The sequence below is a fragment of the Mesoplodon densirostris genome, chromosome 13 (genome assembly GCF_025265405.1).
Source record: "Mesoplodon densirostris isolate mMesDen1 chromosome 13, mMesDen1 primary haplotype, whole genome shotgun sequence".
In the NCBI taxonomy this organism is placed as follows: Eukaryota; Metazoa; Chordata; class Mammalia; order Artiodactyla; family Ziphiidae; genus Mesoplodon; species Mesoplodon densirostris.
In genome coordinates, this window is record NC_082673.1 from 77,088,188 (window position 1) to 77,113,460 (window position 25,273).

The window sequence follows — 25,273 nt, forward strand, 5'->3', positions numbered from 1 at the left end:
CTATCGAGCCCGTGTGCTGCAACTACTGAAGCCCGCGCGCCTAGAGCTTGTGCTCCACAACAAGAGGAGTCCCGCTCACCGCAACTAGAGAAAGCCTGCGCGCAGCCAACAAAGACCCAGTGCAGCCAAAAAAATGTTTAAAAAATTAAAAAAAAAAAAAGTTTGCCGTGTGGCTATAATAGCAACACACACTGGACACTCCTCAAATGCCCACCAGGAGGTGACTGGCTACATAAATTACGTCGTATCTAAGAGGCAGCAGGGTAGGGATACGGAAACTTCAGACATACAACCAGGAAGCTGTACAGTTTAATTTACAATTCTTACCAATAAAAAGCATTAGTTACAAAAAGGGAATTTCTCTATACAAAATTAGGATTTATTTTCTTTCACAGAGAATCCGCTGTCATGTCTTGCCTTGCCAAATCAAATCTCAAACAGCTTGCTTAGCTAACAATTATTCCCCAAAGACAGGTAATCCAGACAAAATTAATAAAATTATCAGCTTCTTAAATGTGTTTAAGAGGAAGAATTTAATGAACATTTTGCCTGGAACTGAAGAATTCTAAGGAATACCTGTAACCTTCAGAAAGACGACTGCTCTCAGGCAGTCGAGTGGCTGTGACAGCGAGTAGGAGACTAGCTCACTTACCATGAGAATCTTCTTACACATACAATGAGTCTCCACTCCTGCACGGTAAGTGCACGTGTGACGTAACAGGAAGAAGGGTTTCTAAAATTTTACAAGTAAAATTTTATTCTGGCCACAGGTCAACAGCAAACATATGACAGTTAGGGTTCCGATTCTCCCCGCCGCCTATTTTACCATATAAATTAAATACAAAGAGGTACACTCGAACAAACTTCGTGAAAAATGAGGAACGGATTTCAAATCCCCACTTCCTAGAATAACACACGTCACTGCTTCAGAGTGGGGCGAAGAGTCATACTCTTAGCACACAGTGTCTCCTGCACAGAACCACTGGTCAAAATGTTCAAAGCCTTCTCTAGTTGGCTCAAGGTATGGCAGCCACTCGGCACTGCTCCTAGCAGTTTGCTTTCAGAATAAAATTATAAAATAAGAACCTGTGTGAAACGTCACAGCCTTCACAAAGCTATCCGTTGACAAGCCTAGCTCTGACGGGAAAAGCCCACCTGTAAAACAAAAAAGAGCTGTGGGTGAAGATGGTCTGATGTACCTTCATGGCTCGAAACAAAAAAGCTCCTCAAACACAGATGATTCTAAAGCCATGACACCCAGAATTATGTGATTCACTTAGATGTGTTTACAATAGCTTCTAAAATAAGACCTACATACAGAGGAGCTGCACCCTCCTCACAATTAACCGAAGCATATGGCCATGGGGGTGGGGAAAGGGGGCTTGGTTTAAAAAAAAAAAAAAGACAACTTAAAGAGGGTTTAAGGTTCTCCCTCCACTCTACTCAATAAACATACACCCAGAAGGAGAATGAAGTCGAATCAATGCCCAGGCACCTCTCAAAGAGAGCTTCTCCCTGTGGCCAATGTGCTTTGGAACTTTCTAGCACAATACAAATCCACTATTCTGGGTACACACAGAGCCAGTATGCCCTACACAAGATGCAAAGAGATTATGCCCACGATTAAACGTAGCCCCTGTGTAAGATGCAACTCCACTAGAGTTTTGATCACTTAGGATACAAAATGCCTAGCAAGGACCTTCAGGCCTCATTAATACCAATCTGTGGTCCTCACTGACTCAGCGGTGCTTTTTTTATCAGAACAGCCGGAGAGGCGGCAAACGGTGGCAACTGATACCAGGCCACGGCAATCCCAAACGCTGAGGAAGCTCTTCACCCGCTGGCGGCCTTCTGCCCTACGGTCACGGTTCTGCCACCGTAAAACGCTGGGAACAAAGCCTCTGTGGCCAAGCCTTGGCAAAAGCCAACAAATAAAGCGAGCTTGTCAGAGGCAGAACCATTTCATGGGCAATCTCCTCTAGCTGGGAGTGTGAGGCTGGGGAAGGAGGAGGCAGGCGTGGGTGCAAAAAAGAGCTAAGAGCCCCCGGGACAGGGGTCTGGTGACCCAACGCCAGATAGCCAGCTTGGTGCCAGCAGAGCGGGACCTGCCGAAACCCATGATTCAGATGGAAAAGGAAGAGAAGACACCAAAAACTAAGGTCAGTTCCGAAATCTGCCCAGTTGATATTTGTTCTTCTTAGCAGTAAGGACTTGAATGAGAATCACGAAACTCGAGGAACATATATTTTTTCTCCAGGATTTAAAAAACTGTCATCTTGTACTGAAAGACTACATTCAGTGTGGGTCAGGTCCAACAGCGTTAGCTAGAACTCGGTGGTAAAGGTCACCCGGCACTGGGAAGAAACGTCATCTGAGTGGAGGGCTGGTGGGCAGGCCAGAGGCCACTCCGTCACTGGTCCCCGAGCCTAAAGCCCTGTCCCCAGTTGTGTCTCCCGCCTCCGCCGTTCTGGTCGGCGGCTCGCCTCATGCTAGCGGGGGGCACACCAAACCCTGACACCCCTCCTCTCCTGCTGGGCAGCCAGCGGTACCTGGAGCAGAGGGGGGAAGAAACAAAAGGAGAGAAAAGTACAGTCACTTCTCCACGCAGTTGTCCATCCCATCTCCCTTCCTGGGGCTCCCACGGCATCTGTCACATTGAATTACATTCGTCTGTGGCCACGGAGAGGCTGAGGACAATGTCTTGTTGAACTTGGCCCTTTTCAGCACTTAGCTCAATGCCCTGACCACAGAAGTCACTCACTTTTTATGTTTTCTTTTAATTTACTAAGCTTTCGCACTAACTTCACACTCTAACTTTTTTTTCCCTGATTATAGAAGCAATTCGTGCAGGAACAGTATGGAAACAAAAATATTACACCCACGAGCCCAACAACCAGAAAGAACCATCTATATAGCATTTTAGTTTATGTAACTATGGCTCTAACTGGCTCAAAGGATATAAAATAAATTCAGTTCCAAAGGACAAATCTGCAGCCGGCATGTTTGAGCACCGCCCGGCATCACCATGATGCTGCTGGGTTCTTCGGCGTCCATCAAGGGAGAGCGGAGAAGACAGATTTCTGTCTTGGAATTTGGGCGTGTTTTAAAGTTGATTCATAGTTTGCCCTCCAACTGCAATCTTTCTCTCACAGACGGTGGGAAAGCTGAGGCCCAAAAAGGTTAGCTGATTTCTCACCTTACAAATTAATAAATAAGTCACACAACAGCTAAGAAAATGTAAACCCAGGACTCTATGTTCACAATAGTTTTTCTAACTACTTCCCTTCCTTGACTATTAGTAAACTGAGAATGTATTTTAACCTATTCCACTAATCAGATCCTGATGGTTCAATTTTTGTCTTGAAGGCAGAGATCGTGATCTGATACCTCTTTTTAAACCCTTCATGGCACCAAGAGCAAACCACGAGGGGTGACTTGCCCACAGCAGGAAGCCTGCAGAGTTCTACCTTATCATAAAGCATCTTCCTTACACCAGGTGCTGCATGTTTATTTTTAAATGCCTCTCATCTTCACGACTGCCCTAGGAGGTTGGCACTACTACTACCCCATTTTATAGATGGGAAAACTGAGGCAGAATTGAGCAAAGCTCTTCTAAAGTGACAGACAGGATTCAAACCCACGCAGCCTGACTCTGGAGCTCGTGCCCCACACCACTTCCTACACCTCACACTTCCGCAGGACACACAGCATGAGATTCAGGTGACAACAGTTAGTGACCGGAGTCCTCATGTGTTTACATCAACCCAGTTAGCTGCACGCTCCCTCCCCAAAAAGACAATTAAACTCCTTGTAAACAGAAAAATAACTGTGCACAGAAGAGGATCTATCTACTTTTCTAAGTGGAATGCAAAATAGTGATACGACTTAGAATTCTGTAACTCGCATCCTCCCTTTTAAACAAATACGGTTTTATCATTACATCAACATGTATTTCCAAGTGCTGGTTTCCCAACATTCATGACGTTCTGGCACAATAACATTCCTCCAAAGTATGTAATAAATTGGAAGACTTAAAAAAGGCAACACCAAGGCTGTCTTGCTTTGCTTCTTACTCTGAGACAATATGGAAGCCATCGCCACTGCTTAAACAGATAGTGAAATTAAATGCAAGTAATTAGTATAAAAAGATACCCAATTATACATAATCAACAAAGATTTATGGTAATTTCAAAGCAGTTACTGCTTTTGCAAGGAGCTACATTTTGTCATCTGATCTTTATGCAAAATTTAACAGAAGGGCTTCCACCAACAAGGAAAGCTCAAGTGGAAGGCAGGCTCCAGTGGGCTGTCGATTTTGCCACTAGAATCCCATAGATGTTGTTGCCCACAATTGTGAAATCTCTCCAAGCCATTAAGTCAGAATATGGCCGTTTAAAGTAAAATAGTTCTTGGCTGCCCCCCAAAGCAACAAGTTTTTTTTTTTAATGATGCATCTGCCATCCGACTTGATAAACCTAGATCAAAAATCCAAACCTGCTGTTATTGCGTCCTTTGATAATTAGAAAGCAGATTGGTCATTTGTTTTTTTTTTAGCCTGAAGGCAACTCAAGGCTCACAAGAGAAACAAGTTTCTTCTTATGCTCTTAGCGAAAAAAACAAAACAAAACAAAAATACAACAATAGTGTACTTCTCTGTTTGTGTATTGTATTTCACCACAAAAAACCTTCCTCTAACCTATAAAAGTGGGGGGAAGGGGTGCCTACTCAAGTTTACTGCCCTCATTGACCCCCTGGAAGAATGACAAACTGGAAAATATTAAAACGAGCAAGATGTGAAAAGGGTTTTTTGCTTTTTTTTTTTTAAGCTTCTAAGTGCAAGCTATTATTGCATACGCCCGACTGGAGATTAAGCGTGATTGTCAGGCCGGCTGTGACACCCAGATGGTGATTTCACTTGTCCCTTCTTCGACAGCCTTTTGCTTCACTGACAGAATGGTCACACTACTTGAACGCTTAAGTGTGTCAGCATCTCTGGGGGCTCATCAGAATCCCGCCCCCCGCCCCAACTTCAGGAGCAAGGCTGAGAGCTTGTATTTACTGAGCATCCACTACTGTGCTGCTAACGGTAAACCCCACCTCCTGCAGACCCGTGAGACAGGGCCTCCCCCAAACACACAGACTCGCCAACTAAAGCTCGGGGGATTTACTAAGTCACTTTCCCAACATATGAACTGGCAGATGACGGGAATGGGATTCCAACCCAAGTCTGTCTCGAAACCAAAGCTGTGCCCTTGGCCTCCTCACTTTAGTAAACCCTACAAACAGAGAAAGAACACGCACATCCTCCCAGGGGGCGGGACTATACAAGCCTCCGGTCTCTCATTTTAACGTTGAAAAGTCCTTTAAACATTCTGGTCTATAACACTGAATATAAAAATGTTTTAAACTGCTAACCAATGAGGCTACTTACCCTCTTACCCCTTCCTCAGCCAAAATCTTGGGTAAAACTGATAACCTGTCACCCTGGCCCCCTGCTGCACACACTGGATCCACACAGGCGCGCCGCCCGCTCTGCAGGGCCCACGGCTCCCTGGGATGCCTGAATCTAGGCTCAGCGGCCCCTGGCTCCGAGGGCTCCAGGAGAAGACCAAGCCTCGGCTTGGAGTGACCTGGGCAAGTCCCTGGCTGGCTCGCATTTCTCCATCAGACTGAGAGGGAAACCTTACCCCTCACAGAGTTTTTATCAGGATGCTGACAAACACGGACAATAAGATGATTATCAGACGAGAGGGGGAAGAAACACTTACAAAAACTGAGGCGTGGATAGAAAATTCCTTCCTCCCAAGTCCATTGGGTATCTGAACATGAGGAAGAAATAAAGATGTCCAACAAGATTTCCAATGAGCTCGTTGATGACCCTGCAAACAGAAAGCCAAATGAGTTTAGACATTCAAGCAGTAAAGTGAGACGCAGCAAGTTTTAACTAACAGCAGAGGGAAGAGATCCTTCGTCGCAGCCTGTTTCTGGTCGCTGGGAGTCTGTGACAGCTCGACAGTGAGCCCTTTTATAAAGTCGGAGTGGCACACGCATTCCAAATGAGAAGCAAAATCCGTCCTGCTGGGCCAGTGGGGCCTGTGCTCTGCAAGGCCAGATGCCCCTCTGACATCTCTTTCCAGCCCCTGCCCATCCTCAACATATTGTTTTTGCCACTTCCTGCCTCAGGAGCTGGGGCAAGCTGCAAAGCAAGCTTTTGAACGCTTTCAGTCACGAATACCATATTTGCAAAACGTGGGTAAAATTGAAGGCTGGCAAGAGAGAAGCATGGGAGTAAGGAAAGGAGCGATGAAAAACGTCCACTGCCCCGTTCCTGGAACCATGGATCACGTCTCCCTCACCTCTTGGGTCCCTGACTGTGAGACATCACAGAGATCACTCTGGAAGGCTGACCTTCACCTTGTAATCCTAAAATAAACACTGCCCGTCTTCAATCTTCCCATGGCTGACACACAGGCCACTTCAAGGTTTTACAGATCAATTCTCACTGTTACATATCCTTCTCCGCCTCTGCCTGCAACATGATTCCTCTTAGGGACAAATCACCGTCTACAACTGCTCCCAGATTCTGCCCCTCTGGGCGGCAGGGCAGTTTTACCAAGCCCCGGACTTGCTCTAAACAGAATCTGTTTACTCGATTCATTCCCTTCTCCCTATGGATATGCAGCAGAAGTTAGGACCATATAGAGCAAAGATGTCATCGCATGAAGAACTTGCACTATCAAAATCTGTTTAAAAACGTTAAAAATATTTGGCGGTGTAAGAAACAGGAGTTCTTAGAATAACTGCATCTTGAAATCCTCCTTCCAAAATTCTGACTGGATGCATTCGAGATTTTCCTAAGTCTCAGGTCTGATTCCAGACTAGAAATTTGACCCTGTTTGGCCCAAACTTCTACATTATCGAACCACTGACAAAACTTCCCATCTGAGAATCTGTGCATTTCTGTGACTGGTGAGCAGTTTCCAAGGCATTCTGGAAATGCCTTAAGAATTAAAAAAACAGGAATTTTAGGCACAGAGTCGGCTTGGGTAAAATTAGGTCTATATTTGCTCAATCTGGATAGTGAATCCAGAAATAAATATTTATTCAAAAGCACATACATGGAAGCATACTATAACAACAAACAACAACAATAATAAAAAACCATTCAGTGCTAAATGTGCTTAAAGCCCTGCAATTTTAATCGATTACATCCAAATGAAATAATTTCAAAAGTATAAGGTACCAAGGTATCAACGCTGAGATTCTTTGAAGTGTTATAAAGATTAGAGAAGGAAGGTAAAGAATAATGGAAGTCTTCCAAGGGTTAGTTTGCAATTAAATAAATCTAATATCACTTACGAGCCTCCGATGATATAGTTGAATCCAAGGATAACCCAAGGTAAATAACAGGCCTAGGAAAGAATATACACAAACATGAATATACCTACAGAGGATACAGCTGCTAGGGGGCTGAAATGGGGAAGGTTCTATTGAGAAGGGCTTTTATAACACACCATTGTAAAGCAATTATACTCCAATAAAGATGTTTAAAAAATAAATCAATAAATCCTTTGGAAAGTCACTGCAAACGTTCCTTTTATCAATCTAGCATCATTCCTACTGTTTCAAGCCTTTCTTTCTTTCTTTCTTTCTTTATTTATTTATTTATGGCTGCGTTGGGTCTCCGTACTTTCTCTAGTTGCGGCAAGCGGAGGCCACTCTTCGCTGCGGTGTGAGGGCTTCTCATTGTCATGGCTTCTTTTGCTGTGGAGCATGAGCTCTAGGCACACAGGCTTCAGTAGTTGTGGCATGAGGGCTCAGTAGTTGTGGCTCGCAGGCTCTAGAGTACAGGCTCAGTAGTTCTGGTGCACGGGCTTAGTTGCTCCGTGGCATGTGGGATCTTCCCGGACCAGGGCTCAAACCCGTGCCCCTGCACTGGCAGGCAGAGTCCCAATCACTGCGCCACTAGGGAAGCCCTAGCATCATACCTATTCATATATTAGCAATTGGAGACACAGTACTTTGCCCATAGTTTTCAGATCCAATACATACCCTGCTGAATTATAACAAATAGCTTTAGAAAGGAGATGAGTGTCTGGGACTTCCCTGGTGGCACAGTGGTTAAGACTCTGTGCTCCCAATGCAGGGGGCCCAGGTTTGATCTCTGGTCAGGGAACTAGATCCCACATGCATGCCACAACTAAGAAGCCCACATGCCGCAACTAAGGAGCCCACCTGCTGCAACTAAGACCTGGTGCAAGCAAATAAATAAATAAATACTAAAAAAAAAAAGAAAGCGGATGAGTGTCCTATGGATGCTAATAAAAACATGGTCCATAATAGAGTCACATTAAGACTCCTGCCAGCAAATTGTTACCAATCAGCTATAAAACACCCCATCTTTTTAGGTTCTCCTTTTACATATGTCACAAAATTACTTTGAATCTTTATCACATTACACACTGATCTCTTGAACTAACACTCTCCCAAGTAAGACAGCTCTCCAGATGAATTCAACATGTGAGCCCCTGTAAAAAAAAAATTAGCAAACAGAACCCTCCATTAAGTAGGGTTGGGAGACCAGAAGGGGGAGCTCTCACGCCCTGTTTCAACAGCAGAGCCCAAGAGGAAGACAGACTTCTTTCCCTGCAAGGACTCAGCCAATGAAAAGCTTTGTTTACCACACCTCTTGACTTCCTTTTCCTCTCTATATAAAAGCGCTCTCCTTCCCTTTGCACGTAGGGACTTGCTCGTGGCTCACCGTGGTTGCAGACCCCGAAATGCAGTTCTCTACTCATCCCAAGTAAACCCATCTTTGCTGCAGAAGTATCTGGCAGCCTAGTTACTTGAGGTCAACACCCCTTACCAGTTTCAAGACATCATACTAAGAGCTAAGGGCATTGCAAAAAACATCGCAAACTGGTAAAGAAAGGGTTACACAACAGTAACTTGAAGGCAGAATGTGGTGAGTACTGTAAGAACACAAAGTATCGCAGAAGCCCAAAGGCAAGACCAATTCCAGGGAGGAGAGGCAGGAAATATGTTTAGTCCCCCACTCAGATTAAGAATGGGCAGGATTCACATGAGAAAGAAAATAAAAAAGATGTTACAGGTGGAAAGTTGTGAGAGAAGGCAGAAAGGGAAGCGTTTTGGGGGGAAAAACCAATCTGTTTCAGCTTAAGTGTAAAATACATAACAGGCAATGATAAGAACAGACTAAAAGAGAGGGACACATGAGGGTCCTTCCTCCCCTCCCCCTACCACACACACATACAGGAGATCCCTCAGGACACATGCCTAAAGGGCCTGAGCTCCAGAGGGAGTGAGAAGTAATAGTCAGCAAAGGACTCAGGGCTGGCTAAAGAAATCCAGGGGGCTGAGGAGGGGAGAAGGGGCTTGCCTACGGTTTACTGCTCTGCAGTGACCTCTTCTGCACGTGTCAGAAAGTACATCTCTGGGCTGAAGAGAGGGATTTCTGTAAAGACAAATGAAAAGGAAATTCTCCCAACTAGGTTAGAGTACCTTAAATCGTGTTCCAAACCAAAATGATACAATCATGTCTCTGTTCAGCTGGGCCCAGACATAAAGTACTGACATGATCAGAGGGATCATCAGCAACTGCAAAGGAAACGAACACGTAAAGGCTCCGGAGGCACTTAAAACAGAGGCTTCGTGTAAACCTACCTTTCTTTGCTTTTTAACCTCTCCCCTCCAAATAAATTCTCCCATGGTTATTCAAAAAGCAGAAAGAAATTCAACTCATCAGAATTACTTAATCATGCAATGCATGCTTTAAAATCCTCTAATAAAATACAACACAATTATATTATTTGGGATGGATTCAGAAATATCAGGGTCAAGCTCTGTTACTTGGAAAAAGTATGCAATAAAGCTTTACTTACCATGTATTCTCAATTTTTAAAAAATACATATCCACATACATGAACAGAAAATACTGGATAACCATCGTTCTCAACGTTCATACATAATACAGAAGCCAGACATGAGCAAGGACAGTAATGATTTAGGTAACTCACGTAAGAGCTTCAAAATACCATATAATTAACCACGCAGTTAATGCAATTTAAACTTCTGTCAAAGGTCATTAACAGTAAATCTGAAACACATGAAAGGCCAAATAGTTTCAAGGGACACTTACCTGCATATCCATTGCTAAGCCAGTAATCTTGGTTTGTAAAGTTAAAGATCAGACACAAATAAAGCATTCTACACCTAATATAAGTTCATTTCATCCCAGTTTTCTGAAGGAAAACACTTTTCTACAGTTCAGGTTGCTTAAAACACCCCGGAACACAAAGGTATCTAATAATCTTCACTGGGAACACGCTATTAAACTATCCGATGCCGAGGAAATAGTAGAAATTAACTGCTTTGGCACATGACTCAGTTTGGTTGCTTGTGTCCTCCGTGCCATGCCCCTGTATTTTAGCATCTCTCCTTCAATTAGGAGATGGAGGGGCATGTGAAACATGCCTCTGAAACAAATAATGCGTCTGCTCACATTCAGGGCTCCCCAGCACAGGTGAAGTCCAAAACAATCTTTTTATCTTCCCTTAAAGGAGGGAAAGGGCATCCAGAGTGCCACAATTTTCTGGCTCTTGGCCAAGTTTCAATGGACACTAAACCCCAAAGCCATTCTGAGCTCACCAACTGTGCACAGGACTTGAGCCACCAAGCCCCTTCTGCTGCTCTCACAATCCGTAGAGGTCTGCAGCCGCAAGGCTGCTGACAGCTGTGATTGACACAGAGCAAGCAGAGAGGCATGCTGTGTCCTTTCCCAGAGCCAGGCACTTACAGGGGGACCGAGTTACCATTTAGGACCTCAAGACAAAGACAGCGCTAAAGTCAGAAAGGATGCTGGTTGTAAATTAATTTTCCGATAAGGACCACAGCTTTCAAAAGCTGTCTCGTGGCACGGAATCCCTCTGTGCTGCAGTCAACAAGCTGCCACACACCAGAACACAGAGAACTGGGAACAAGAAGAGGGAACAGTAATAAAACTCAACCAAATGTGGAAAAACCCCACAGAGGCAATGGTAGGGGAACGCATCGCTCCACGGCTATGTGATTTACTACCGCTTTTGACAAGAACCTTCATGATTCTTAACTATTAACTACAGTAAACAAAGATGCAAATACTATCACTTAAAATGTTATGCAGATTACTGCCCATTTCCCCAAACCTGAAAAAAAAAAACTGGTTATTTCTGGCCCAAAATGACAGACGGAAGGATACCACGATGCAAATCCAGTTGAAGAGGAGCATGAATAAATAGTCTGCTGGCCTCCCATCAAACGCTCCTGGAAACAACAATAAGCCAAATGTCATGGTTCAGAATTTCAGAACAAAGAAACTTCTATGTTGAGAAGTACTTCAAAAAATTGTAGAGAAAACAAAAAATGAGAATATTTTAAAAACCACTCCTTGGAAGTCAAAGAAAATTTTTTTAATATATAAAACAGTGTCCACAATTAAGCCCTAAAGTAAAGCTGCCCGGGTATCAAGGCTAATAATCTGTGTTCTCCTAACTGAATTCTAGTCCGTAACATGCTCTCTGCTCAACTAGCACGAGCCAGAAGAAACCCAAAGGGAGGACAGTCAGGTCCACAGCTACTGAGACCCCATCCGCTGAAGCCCCTCTCAGCCTGCTGGCCTTTCCTTCATGGCTCTCATCATGAGATGGAGACCTGTTCCTGATTACCTGGTTAATCCTTTCTCCCTCCACTAGACCATAAGCTCGGTCAGGGGAGGAACCATGTCCGTGCTGCCTACCACTGTGCCTCCTCTACACAACTAGGCTGGGAAGCAATTACTGTTGTTATGACTGGAGACACGCGCACGCGCGCACACACACGCACACACACACATGCACATGCACACACACGCACATGCACACACACGCACGCGCGCTACCACTCAGTCCGGCACTGGGCCTACCAAGAGGATTCGGTCTCCGTCTTCCAGGACCTCACATTCTAGCAAAGGAAAACAATGGTAGTGGAGTAGGGGGCAGCCACACCTTTCCATGGCCTTGACTCTTCCTACCATATCTGTGAGGGACAATGGAAAGACCGACACCCTCTTTTTGCAGATGAGGAAGTACAGTTGCATGACCAAAGTCACATGGCTTTTAGAAGCAGAGTGAAGTCTAATTACTAGTTTAGTGTTCTTTCTGCTATGCCACATACTGGGCTTTGTCTCATTACTGGGCAGAACAATCAACATTGGCCCAGCTATCCCTTCTAAGGATGATCCTCATGCCTCCAGCTGCACGACTAGGAGAGGGGCGGAGAAAAGAACAAATGACTGTAAGTTCCCTCTATCTCCAACGGTTACTTCCCCCCACACACACACCCCATCACAATTACATGATATATACAGTCCATTAAAAAAAAATAATCCTGGGCTTCCCTGGTGGCGCAGTGGTTGAGAGTCCGCCTGCCAATGCAGGGGACACGGGTTCGTGCCCCGGTCCGGGAAGATCCCACATGCCGCAGAGCGGCTGGGCCCGTGAGCCATGGCTGCTGAGCCTGCGCATCCGGAGCACAGGCTCTGCAACGGGAGAGGCCACAACAGTGAGAGGCCCGCGTACCGCCAAAAAAAAAAAAAAAAGACTGGCTATGGGATAACTGTTAAAGATGAGTGATGATTAAAAGGGGCTCATACTGACACATGCTACAACATGATGAACCTCAAAAATATTATGCTAAGTGAAAGAAGCCAGTCACAGAAGGACACATAAAATGTCCCAAATGGGCAAATCCATACACAAAGTAGATGAGTGGTTGCCAGGGGCTAGGAGGAGCGGGAGGGAGAATGGAGACTGCTGGCTTGGGTTTTTTGCGGGGTGATGAAAATGTCTGGAATTAGTGGTGATGGTTGCGCAACTTTGTGAAGATACTAAAGACCACTGGATTGTACACTTTAAAATGGTTAAAATGAGGAACTTTATGTTAGGTGAGTTTTCTCTCAATGAAAAGGAAAAAAAATAAAGAGGTTCATTAACCTTTCTCTCTACTTTTGTATATGTTTGAAAATGCCCCGTAATACAATTTTTAACAAGTGGTCACGGATCATCCACATTTAATCTGGAGTTTACTACTGATATAAAAAAAAAATTCCTCCCACAGCTTAACCCTCAATTAAATCTTATCAGAGGGGTAGAATGTTAAGCAAGCTGGCAAGGAGAATGAATGTCATATGTTCTGGTAGATGTAAGGATCCAATCCCTGGTGTGGTGGTCAGAGTCCTGGTTGTCAGTTTCACCTCAGCCAAGTCACTTTACTTCCTTGCATCTCCTGTTCTTCCTTTATAAAACTAAGGGAATGGGCTAGGTCCCTTCCAGAAGTAATAGTCTATTACCCAAAACTTTGTATCAACACGGTGATTTCCCTCTTCTTAAAAAGCACCTAACAGCAAATGCCAATTGAAGGAAAAATGATATTTGACACCAAATGTCCAACCTTCTATATCCCTGCAGTTGTGAGACGGATTCACAATTCTCAAGCATATGAGCACTGACTTAGATTTAAGGGTGGCTCAGAATTTTCTATCCTGAGCTAACAGCCATCAGGTTTCTAGTCTCTGAAGTTAGACAACATTTTCAAAACCATTTAGGCTTTGCCAAGTTATATTTTGACACAGCAGTCTATCGAGATATTGCTTCTCAGTATAAGTAACTCAGAAAAGCATATAAGGTATTGTAGAAAATAAATAACAATTCAGTAAGAAAGTTTTAAGAATTTTATAGCTTATCCATATAGGTAGTCATATCTGAAAAACTACCATGCTATTAAAATCCTGGCTATATATTTTTTAAAAGTTGAGTGCTTCATATTGAGTATAAACGCTCTAACACAGTGAATAATAATTTAAAAAAAAAAAAGAGAGAGAGAGAGGGACTCCCCTGGTGGTGCAGTGGTTAAGAATCCGCCTGCTAATGCAGGGGACACAGGTTCGATCCCTCGTCCAGGAAGATCCCACATGCCACGGAGCAACTAAGCCCATGCACCACAACTACTGAGCCTGTGCTCTAGAGCCCGCGAGCCACAACTACTGAGCCTGTGTGCCACAACTACTGAAGCCCGTGCACCTAGAGCCCGTGCTCCACAACAAGAGAAGCCGCCGCAATGAGAAGCCCGCTTACCGCAACTAGAGAAAGCCCATGCGCAGCAACGAAGACCCAACGCAAACTAAATAAATAAATTTATTTTTTTTAAATTGTTTTTAAAGTTGCATGTTTCAATTACAGAGACTAAGTCTAGGTTTTTACTTGCAAAAAGTAGTGTTTTTCAACCCCAATTCAGGAGATATATACACTTCAGCCCAATTGTGCTTTAAAAAACAGGGACTGCTGTGTGACAGAAATGAGGGAGACGTCACATGAAGTGAGAGGCACACACAGGAGATGGACAAGATGTGTAAATCTCTGCTCTTGTATTTTTTTCACCTATAAAATGGTGACACTGCTGCTTACATCTCATGATGATGCTGTGAGAATTAAAAAACGAATAATCTAAGCGCCTAGTAGACTCCTGGCACAGTCACTACTTACTGCACATTTACACCATTATGTCATTTCTTTATATATGCCATCTGCCCTCAAAATTCCTCCAATAAGTAAATACATGGATTAGTAAATTAGACAGAAACAATACTTAAAACAACCACAGATAACATACCTGTTTCGAGTCGTGTAGAGTACTGATATAAGAAATATAAATTGACCAAATAAAGAAATCCAGTTCCTGGACCCACAGGGAAATAAAAGGTGGCAGTAATCGGCCTCCAAATCTGTCCAGATCAAAATAAACACGGCTGTTAGTTTCTCGAAGCTGGGTGGGTTTTTTTTTTTCTTTTAACTAAACAAAATTAACCCTTGAAAAACATTCTCCTCAGTGATGAGAGCTACCAAATGGACATCACCAATATAATTCAAGAAAACTGAAGAAAAGTTCATATTAGCTACAGTGACTTCAATGTGCAAGTCAATGGAATGAGATGGCATCATAAAATAAACAAATATTTCTAAGCAAGTTGAAAAAAATCAACACTAAAGACATATATGGTTAATCTTTATTGGGATCAGGCTTATAGTTATGCCTATCAAAAATGAATTACAGTATAACTGAATCACTTTGCTGTACACCTGAAACATTGTAAATCAACTACAGTGGAAAAAAAAAAGAAAAAGAAGAAAGATTTATAAAGATAATTTCCAACAGCACAGTAATTATCTCTATTTAGGAAAAGAATACACTGGGATGACAAACCTTGTCAAAATAATGTCATATTCAAAAGGTAGAAGTAAAATAGGAACTTTCCATTCAAATCAATGTGCTATTTAGGCAATATGGATACATAACTTAAAAATATTACCTTCCCCCCAAAAAACTACAGAAAGGTCTACAGTGAGAAGTAAGCCTCCCTCCTGACCCTCAGTCTCCCAGCTCCTTTTCCAGCAAGAACGGATCCATTTATTGTATTTCTTTCGAGAAACAATCATTTCTATTACTATTATTCCTCCCTTTTCATCCTAACTTACCTTGCACTGTTCTATACCTTGTTTCACTCCCTTGAAAAAAAATTTTTATAGGCTTCATAATATTCTTTCTGTGTGGATGTCCAAACTTCACTGAAAAGTATTACAATGCTACAATGAATATTCTTGAATATCCTCTTTATACATGTACATATAGGATAAGTTCCTGTGAGTCAACCTGCTGGATCATACATTTGCATTTAATTTCAGCAGATATTGCCAAATGCCTACAAAAATGTTTAACCAATTTATACTTCCTCCTAAAATGGAGATTAATGTCTGTCTTCTCTCACCATTTAGTGTATTTCACAGTCACCAAGCATGTTTCTAAAACTTCAGCATATTCTTTCTTCATTTTTCTACTCAATTTGCATTTCTTTACATATTATGGAAACTGCCCTTTCTCACTGTTGCAATTATTTTCTGGTCTGTCATTAGTCTTATGCTTTTGTGGTATTTTTGCCATATAAAATGAAATGTAAAAGTTTAATTTTTATATAGGCAAATGTATCCACCATGTATCATGTTTATACAAGTACTTCTCCCCTCCAAGAATGTAACAGTGCTCCCAGTTGTACTGTAGTTTATGTAAGAAGTGAGAAAGAGGGTCAACTTATTTTTCTAGACGGTCACTAGTTTTCCCAGTACTAGTTACAGAGTGACCCATCTTCTCTCCATTGATCTGAAAAACTACTTTCATCATATATTGATTCCCTTTTATAGGAAAGTCTACTTTTAGACTCTTCTGTTTAGAATCGAATTCCAATACCAATACCAAGCTATTTTAATTTCTAGTTTTATAATGTGTTTTCTTATCTGGTGAAGTTACATAATTAAATAATCCCCCTCCTGTTTTTCTTCCACATATGTCACAATCTTCTTGGCTAGTCTCCATATTACTTTTCTAAACGAACGAGAACCAACACCTTTCTTATTTCAATGTGATAAAGACACAGTTTCCAGCCAGAAAGAAGTCTTTCATACCTCTCTATTGAGCTTTCGATTTCTATCTTTTTTATACCCAACCACCAAAGCTGAATTATCTAATTGTTTGTGATATTTGAAAACTGAGCCTCTTACACTTTCCAAGTATACAACTCTACCTGTAAATAAAATTTTGTATCTTCTTCTTGCCTAATTTACTGGCTAACACCTCCAGGATAATGTTAAGTTATAGAGGTTGAAGAAGATGGCCTTCCCAGACTTGGAAACGCCAACATAATGCTGGCTTTTGTCTTGAGAGCTGTGTGTCTTATCGCATGAGTGTGAAAGACATGGTCCCTACATCAAGGAGGTCTCGATAATGGGGAGTCTGTCCAAAGAAGCAAGAGTAGGCACAGGAAGGGGAACTTCTGGTCTTGGAAGAATGAGTACAAAGTCCCAAAGAACGGCAAGAGCACAAGGATGAATGGGTATTGCTAAGGATTTGGGTGTGGCTAGAATGGAGGGCATTAGTTGTGGGGCTGGCCAGGCACAGCTGGCAAGTCAGGTTCTCCAAGTATAGAACTGTAACCCTCAGAGCTTAATTCCTTGTGGAGGAGAATGCTCTTCACATACCCCAAAAGTCACTTCCAACAACCTTGAACTAAACCAGTAAAACAAAATAGGTTAAAATTCATCTTGGTTTATTCACAATTTTATCTCAGAAACAGTCGAGTCTGATGGGAGGAGCACTGGAAAGGATTTGAGAAGACAGAGATTTCAGTAGGGGCTTACAAGTCATCAGTCCTGAGTCTCAATTTCCATTTGTAAAAGAGGAATGATATACTAATACTTGCTCCATTTTGGTTAATGATTTTAAAAAAAAAATAGTGTACTATTATGCTCATTTACATGTCCTAACTCAGGGGGTAGATTGTATAGATGAGGAAGCAGAATGAGAAAAGGCCAAATAATAGCCAGTAAGTGGCTGAGCTAGAATTTTGTCCCAGACAGCCTGACTCCAGAGTTTATAATACTAATAAGCCCCTATTTTTAATGCCTCTCACAAGTGACATCATTACTATGAGATATAATTAAAATCAGTAAAAATTTTTAGTACTACTATACTACTTGTATAGTCCTGAAATGAACTGAGCGTAAGCTCACAAATTCACTCTCCCTGCTTAAAAAAAAGCATTGGGGGTAAAAGACCAGAAGCAAGCAAGCTGTGGCCCTGGCTCGGGGCCTTGGAAAAGTCTGGACCTTCAGGTTTGCATCGTCATCTACCCAGTAACATCTGTCCTTTGACTCCCGCCTTCCTCATCTCACAGATTTTGTAAAAGGTTGGAATTAAGAAAGCAGATTAAAAAGGTGCTTTGTAAAAAAAATTTGTGTGGGCATACAATTATTACAATCTTTTAGGAGACACGTGCTGACCTGGTTTTTACAAATTGACATTTCGAACTCCCCCCAGACTCCTCTAAGTTACTCCAGGCCTGATTTTGGAAAAGAAACCTCGGGGGTTTTCTGACTACATTTTCCACTAACACTTGATGCCACGATGCTATTTTTAGCCACTGTGTGCACCTGTGCTTTGGAAATCAGTGTCTGTCAAAATACCGCACACTTCTTTTCCCAGTTCATTAAGCTTACCCTTGAGTTATACTTGCTCTCACTGATCTAAGGGGCTTAGTATTAGTAAAATTATAATCTGAAAACACCAGGAGATAGCTCATCTCTTCAGAGGGACACAGTGTAATATATTTCTGAAATCCCCCTTGAAGGTAACCAACTAAATCCCTTCCTCTCCTCTGATACGTAGATAGTTAGGGTAAGGAAATGGCTTTATTTTCAGGGCTGGGAGTGGTGAAGGCACCTTTTCGAGCCTAGAAAGTCTGCACTGATCCCTAAGAAGCAGCCAGAGGCAGTGCAAAGAGCCTGGGACTTGCAGGCAAGCATCTCACTTTAACCCCACAGCAATCTCAAGGCCGGAAGCATAATCACCCACCTTTTCGCGAGGAAACCTGGGCCCTCATTAGAGCTGAGGTTAACCTGCCCAGAGTTCCTCACTTAACAAGAGCAAGAAGCCCACGTGCTCCCTGGCACAGAGGCCTTCAAAGAAACGTCAGACACTGTTCGTCAGCTGCTAGTCCAACAACTTCTGTTGAGTGTTTAGTTCAACCATCCTTGAACGAAAATCTCCCAAACAACGTGCTACTGAAATCATTACAAATGCCACCCAGAGTCTAGGGCAGGTCTTTTTAACTATCAAAAACAAACATTTTTCTGCAACAATACAGACTGGTTGATTTGGAGTTAAAGAAAGTCTGCCTGGGTCAACGAGCAAGTAAGAAAGAAGGGCACCCATGTGCCAAATGCTGATGTTAGCAAACTCTGGCTTTTCTCTCTCTCTTTTTTTTTTTTTTTTTGGCAGGGGGTGGCGGTCTGGGGGAGAGGAACCGGGGGGTGGGGCTGGGGGGACACCAGACAGGCAAGAAAATCAAATGAAAGGCACTCAGTCTCAACTGAGGACGTTAAACCAGCTATTAGGAGCCATCAATTCTACTCCTAGGTACGTATGCATACCTGTGTTCACCAAGACGTGTTCCAGAATGTTCACAGCAGCACTACGCATTCTAGCCAAAGCTAGAACTACCCAAAAAGCCCGTTACCAGCAGAAAGGGTAAATAAATGGTGGTCTGTTCACACAAGGGAACAATACAAGGATGAGTAAGCTATAACCACATGCAACAATGTGGGTGACTCTCAAACTGCTGAAAAGCGGCTAGACACAAAAAAATACATATTGTATAATTTCATTTATAGAAAAGTAAGAAAACTGGCAAAAACCATCTATGGTATTAAAAGTCAAGATAGTAGTTACCCTTGCAGTGGGTAGTGACCAGAAGGGAGAAGTAGGAAGGTTTTGGGGATGCTGGCTGTGTCTTGATCTGGTGGCTGGTTATATACTGATGTTCAACTTTTGAAAATTCAACAAGCTATAAACATATAATACATACACTTTCCTGCTTGTATACTGCTACTCAACAAAAAGTTTAAAAATGAAGCTATGAGCTCACCCTTAGCTACAGACCACAGCAGAACTGTCTTATGTGGACAGGATTGCAAAGGAAAGGTTTTAAAGCTGTACACACCAGAACACTTGCCATAAAGTTCTAAATCCAAACCCTGAGGCTACTTCTATGCTCAGCCCACAGACCAAGTTCATTCCCCCTCCAGTTACGGGTCTATGTGACTCTCTTTCCCACCACACTCAGATGAGTCTGCTAGGGCTGCTGTCATTAGGCTAAATGTGATAACGTGAGCAAAAGCTTGGCAAACGTAAGCACCAGGCCTGATCACAGACTTGCTTGGTGCCATTTCTTTTTGTTCCCGGAAACAAATTAGAGAAATTGAGAGTACGTATCTTCCCATTTCTAGTCAGGACGCCTTTAGTGGGACAAAAAGAAGGATAATAATCCAGCAGTTACGTTTTAATTTCAATTACAAATTAAAATTAGAATATTACTGCCCAAGGAGAGAAGACAGCAATGGCAGGGATTATTATTGACTAATAAGTAAAAATAGGCATTATTTTTTAATGGATTATCTACCCGATGATTTACTGGGCACTTTACATTTTTTCAGTTTTTATATAATAGAGGCGTGAAGTAGGTAACATTTCTCCTCAATTTGAAGCTATTCATTTTCGTGTTCCTGAAATTCGGACGTGCCTTACAGCCAATAGATTCGTTTAATGTAATGTGTACTTTCCTCCCCTTCCAAAAAATTGTATTAAATTAAAGGAGCCTCTTATGACCAATGGAGTTACAACACAGTTAACTCTTAGAACAGAGTTAATATGGTATTAAATTATCCCCACTTTTAGGTGGAGAAATTGAGGCTCAGAAAAGATAAACAGCTTGCCTGAGGGCATACAGCTTGCAAGGGGGCTAAGCCAGGCCTGGAGACCATGACTCAACTACTTGAAATCCCACAGTCTTTCTACTCTAATAGAAAAGGAACGATAATTTGCTACGACTGGTTTGAAAGAAATCACCCTCAAGAATGTTTTGTTAAACACTTAACTATGTGTTTTGGTAGATAGGATGAAAAGGAGTAAAACGAGCGCTTAGAACTATCTTGAACTCACCAAAATAGAAACTGAAACTGCAGCTGTCTATCAACTGGGGTAACGGTGACCTCGGGATGTTTATGGGGGTTAAGTGAGGTATCATATGGAGAAGCCCAACACAGATGTAAGGCAGTGATGTTATTTTGTCCAAAGAAACGAAATCTCCTGTGCAGGCAGCCCTGGGAGACATAATCTCAGAAGCCACGAGGGCCGCAGCAAGGTGCAGCCTCTCTTCTAGTTAATCAGGGACCAATATGGAGACATTTCATCACTGTGGACTATCTGATCAATGAGTCTTAAATGTGAGGGATGAGGAACTTTACGCAACAGTGGAGTGAGTCTTAACATACACCTACGCCTTTCCACTTACCCAAACTAAGGAAATAACAGTTTAAACTTTAGAGTTCCAAACCAACAAGCTACTCAGAGGAAACCCACAGATAAGGAGGAAAAGTAACTTTTGTCACTTCCAGCATGAATCCACAATTTTAAATTCATCATCTCCAAGTTGTCCAAAGATGCAGCTTTTAAGGAAAAGAGGAGCCTCCAGCAGAAAGCACACCACAGGCTGTGTGTCCTCACCCATCAGCCTCTCAGATGCAGTTTTTCCTTTAACTGCTTCATTTGCAAATGGTGGGTCTGACAGCTAAACCTGTCCAGAAAGAGCAGGAGTCAGAGTAGCAGAAAGAAAGTATAGATACTGGTCTCTCCACACCTGGGCAGTGGGCACACTGTCCTGCCTTCTACCAGCAGCTTCTCCCCCGTTTCAGGATAACAAGCCCACAAGAAACAATGCAAGGAAGACGGGAAAATTATGGAAGGTGTGACATGAATGATGACCTTTCTAATCAGTTCACCACTTTTAATATTATACACATGTAGGCTATTAGAAAGACTTATTTTTACTAAGCTGACTACAGAAACAAGCAAGATTTTGCAAGGAAGGCCAAAGAGCCAGTTTTGACCAGGACCTTCTCATTTACGACCACTGACGATTTACAATCATTTATGACCACTGCTCCTCAGGCACCGCATTACCTAACATGCCACCGGGCACAAAGTGCACAACATTCACTGCAACAAATATTTTACCAAAGCAAATAGAAAAGAGTCTGCAATTCTGGCTGCACACCCAGATCATATTCTAATATCCAACTGCCTACTTAACTTCTCCACCAGGATGCCTAAAAAGCCTCTCTGGACTTAATATGGTCAAAATGTAACTCTTTATCGAGACCTTTCTCCACCCCCAAACCTAAGCCTCCCTCAACATTCCCAATCTCAGAAAAGAGCTGCACCAGGCACTCCACTGCTCCTGTGAAAACAGTGACATCCTCAAGTCCTGCCCCTTCACACATTCACCCTTCACATCCATGCAGCTGCAGTGTAGTCCACTCCAACTCCCAAATCTACCCACTTCTATCTTCACAGCCACTCTGGTCCAAACCACCATCCCTCTTGCCCTCTAACTTGACTCATCTCTCTGATCCTGTTACCTAGCCCACCCTTTCCCCCATTCACATACCAAGTCCATCCCACAGAGTAGCCAAGGCAATTTTTCAGTCCTTTGTTCAAAAGGCTCTGAAGCCTTTCTAGTGCCTTCAAATTAAAGTTCAAACCACAAAGCCCTATACAATCTAGCCCCAGCCTACCTTTCCACTTTCACTGTATTGCACTCACCCCTGGCTATCTCTCCGTCCTCATCTACGAATCCTCATCCCCACAGCTGACTCTGTGCTAACTATCCAGTCTTCTTTCTGTTTCCAATTCCTGCCTCTAAGCCTTTCACTTATTATTCCTTCTTCTTGGAAGATTGTCCCCAGAGCCAGATCTTCCCAAAGCTGGCTCCTCATCATTCCGATTTCAGTGCAAATATCTTCTCTGAGGCCTTTCTGGAACACTCCATCAAAGTCACACACGCCTCTCTTACTTTCTTCATGTGAGCTGGGACTTTTTCTGTACTATTCACTATTGTACCCAATTATTTCCATGCATTCAACCTATATATAAGCACCTGCTATAGGCCAAACACTAATCTAGGTAACAAAGGCAGTGGTAAACAGACAAGGGGCTCTCATGGAGCTTTATTCTCTGAAGGGAAGCAGGCTAACAAACATCAAGGGGATATGTAACCAAGAAAAATTAAGGATAAGGGAGACAGAGTGAAGGAGAGGTACTATTTTACGTAGGGCAATCATATAAGGCCGTGCCAATAAGGTGGCATTTGGGCAGACTTGAAGGAGGTAATGAGATAAACCACGGTTATCGTCCTCAAGCAGAGAAATAACCTGTGCAAAGAGCCTAAGCAGGGATGGAGTTAGGTGCTGAAGAAACAGAAAGGATTCCACTGTGAAGCCTAATATACAAGGTGGAAAGCAGTCGGAGATGAGGTCAGAGAGGTAGTAAGGGGCTTGCAGGCCACTGAAAGGACTTGAGCTTTACTCATCCAGTGGAGAAGACATTAAAAGGTTCTGGGCAGAAGACTGCCAGGATGTGATTTATGTTTTAAAAGGGTCACTCTAGCTGTCTAGAGAAAAGATCGAAAGGAACAAGGCTGCTATGATAATGGCTTGCACTAGAGAATGAAAAGGGACTGCATTCTGGATATTTGTCTAAAGTAAACAGAATTTGCTAACAGACTGTGGGATGTGAGAGAAGAAGTCAGGGATGAGTCCATGACTTTTAGGTTGAGCTCCTGTCATAATGGAATTGCTATTTACTTCTAGGGAAAAGGGTACTGTTTTGGACACATTACGTCTGAGATGTCTATTAGTCATCTAAGTGGTAATTTCAAGTATACGGTTGGATGTACAAGTCTGGAAGTGAGACAGATCTGGACTGAAAATATGTATATTTGTATTTGAGAATCTTCAGTTTGTAGAAATTATATAAAGCCATGAAGCTACATGAGATCACCCACAGCTAGGGAGAATATGGAAAAGAGGTCTTGGGGTACATCACAATATTTAAGGATCAGGAACATGGGGAACCGGCAAAGAAAACTAAGAAACAGCCAGTGAGGAGAGGGAAGACAAGAGTGTGTTACCCACAGTCCAAACAACGTGTTGAAATTAATGTCAGATCTTAGTATCCGACCTGCCACTGATTAAAGATTTAAATCACTGAATCCGGCGAATAAAGATAACCTCCAGAAAATTAATATTCTCTTGCCAGGAATGTTACTCTGGACTGTTTCCTTCATGCTTCAAAAAATAAGGACTTCCATTTCAGGAGCAATTTACTCTTTACTCACTCCTTCACAAATACAACTATTACCTACCAGATACTAGATCAGGATCTGGGATGCACACAAATAAACTCACTCTTTGCACCTCGGGCTTCAAATCACTCCTACTGGGAAGAAACTCCATTAACATAAAAAGAACTCAGCTGGTAGTTGAGCAAGGCGACGTCCACATGCCATCCACTTGGGTGGCAGAGGGAGGTCAGAGGGCAGCTGCTCCAGGTGGCCCCAGGTTGCTACTCACTGGCGTCCAATAGATGGACAACTATCAGACTTACCTTCCCAATGCCGCCTTCTCCGAGTACAGAGGGCGGGGAGCACAATTTTAATGGAAGAACGAAATCAATCCCTTCCCACCGGGCCAAACCGTGTTGTCTCCCTCTACGTCTCCAGCTACCCAGGCCCACGCTCAAACCCCTTGGCCTCCACCCCACCCCCTGGCCACAGGACCCCGCCCTAAACCGCTGGAGCCACCGCACTACAAGTCCCACCAGGCACCGCGCGTCCGCAACCGGCCGGTCTACGCTCCGCCGCTGCGGGGCCACCTGGGGCCTGTAGTCTCCACTTCCCCAGTCGCCCGTCAGTACCTGGAAGCGATAGAGGAAGGCTTCGGGCCAGAGGAAGAAATAGGCCGGGCTGATGAGACCGAGTTTGCCGACTAAGGGCACCGCGACGGTCGCGGCGAACCAATAGCGCGTGATGGCCGGGATGCTCCTGAACCAGTCCCCGATGTCCGACATCTTCGCCTCTTCGGTGGCCGGGATGTGCAAAGCCGCCCGACTCCCGTCCCGGCCCCCTCACGACGCGGTCCGCTGGGCGAGTGGAAGGTGTCGAGGCGGAAGCCGCCACAGCCCCGTTGCAGAACGCGGAGGCCGGCAGACGTGGCGCCACCGAATTCGGACGAGCGAGGGAGAATTCGGAAGCGAAACTTCCCCTTCCGGCGGCCGCTGACGACGTTGACAAGAAGTGCCGCCGCTTAAAGGGCGAGCACCGTTTTTACCACTGGGCAGAAGCTCGGTGGTTCGGAGGCTGGAGGGCGAGGGACGGGTTCAGGCGGGGCCAACAACACGACTGGTGGGGAACAGTGGTTGCCAGGAGCAACGACAGATACTCCAGCCAATAGCGAGGGTGAACGCACTCTACCCAGTTCCTGCCGGATTTATAGCCCAGGTGGTTCCACTTGGAGGGTGTTTAAAGGGGAAGGAGGAAAATAAAGTACAATGTAGCCCCTCAATTGTCCATTCTTTCCACAAATGTTTATTGAGGGCTTAGTAAATGCGAGACAGGGTTTTAGACTCTGGAGGTGTTGCAGCTATCAGAGCTGTTGTGGTACCTTCTCTCCTGGAGCTTCCATACAAAGATAGGGAGGTAATGAACAAATAATTGAATAATTTCAAGAGAGTGGTAAGA

The 25,273-nt window shown here is 43.5% G+C and overlaps 1 protein-coding gene across 1 annotated transcript; it reads right to left on the minus strand.

Moving 5' to 3' along the window:
- Window positions 1-296: 296 nt before the first annotated feature.
- DERL1 (derlin 1) lies at window positions 297-24,852 on the minus strand. The gene is made up of 8 exons (XM_060115628.1): window positions 24,451-24,852; window positions 14,704-14,815; window positions 11,258-11,322; window positions 10,160-10,186; window positions 9,523-9,618; window positions 7,360-7,412; window positions 5,769-5,879; window positions 297-2,549 (listed from the first exon to the last, which is right to left on the minus strand). The coding sequence occupies exons 1-8, from the start codon at window positions 24,601-24,603 to the stop codon at window positions 2,411-2,413; spliced, it is 756 nt and encodes a 251-aa protein (XP_059971611.1). The 5' UTR covers window positions 24,604-24,852; the 3' UTR covers window positions 297-2,410.
- Between the last annotated feature and the right edge of the window lie 421 nt (window positions 24,853-25,273).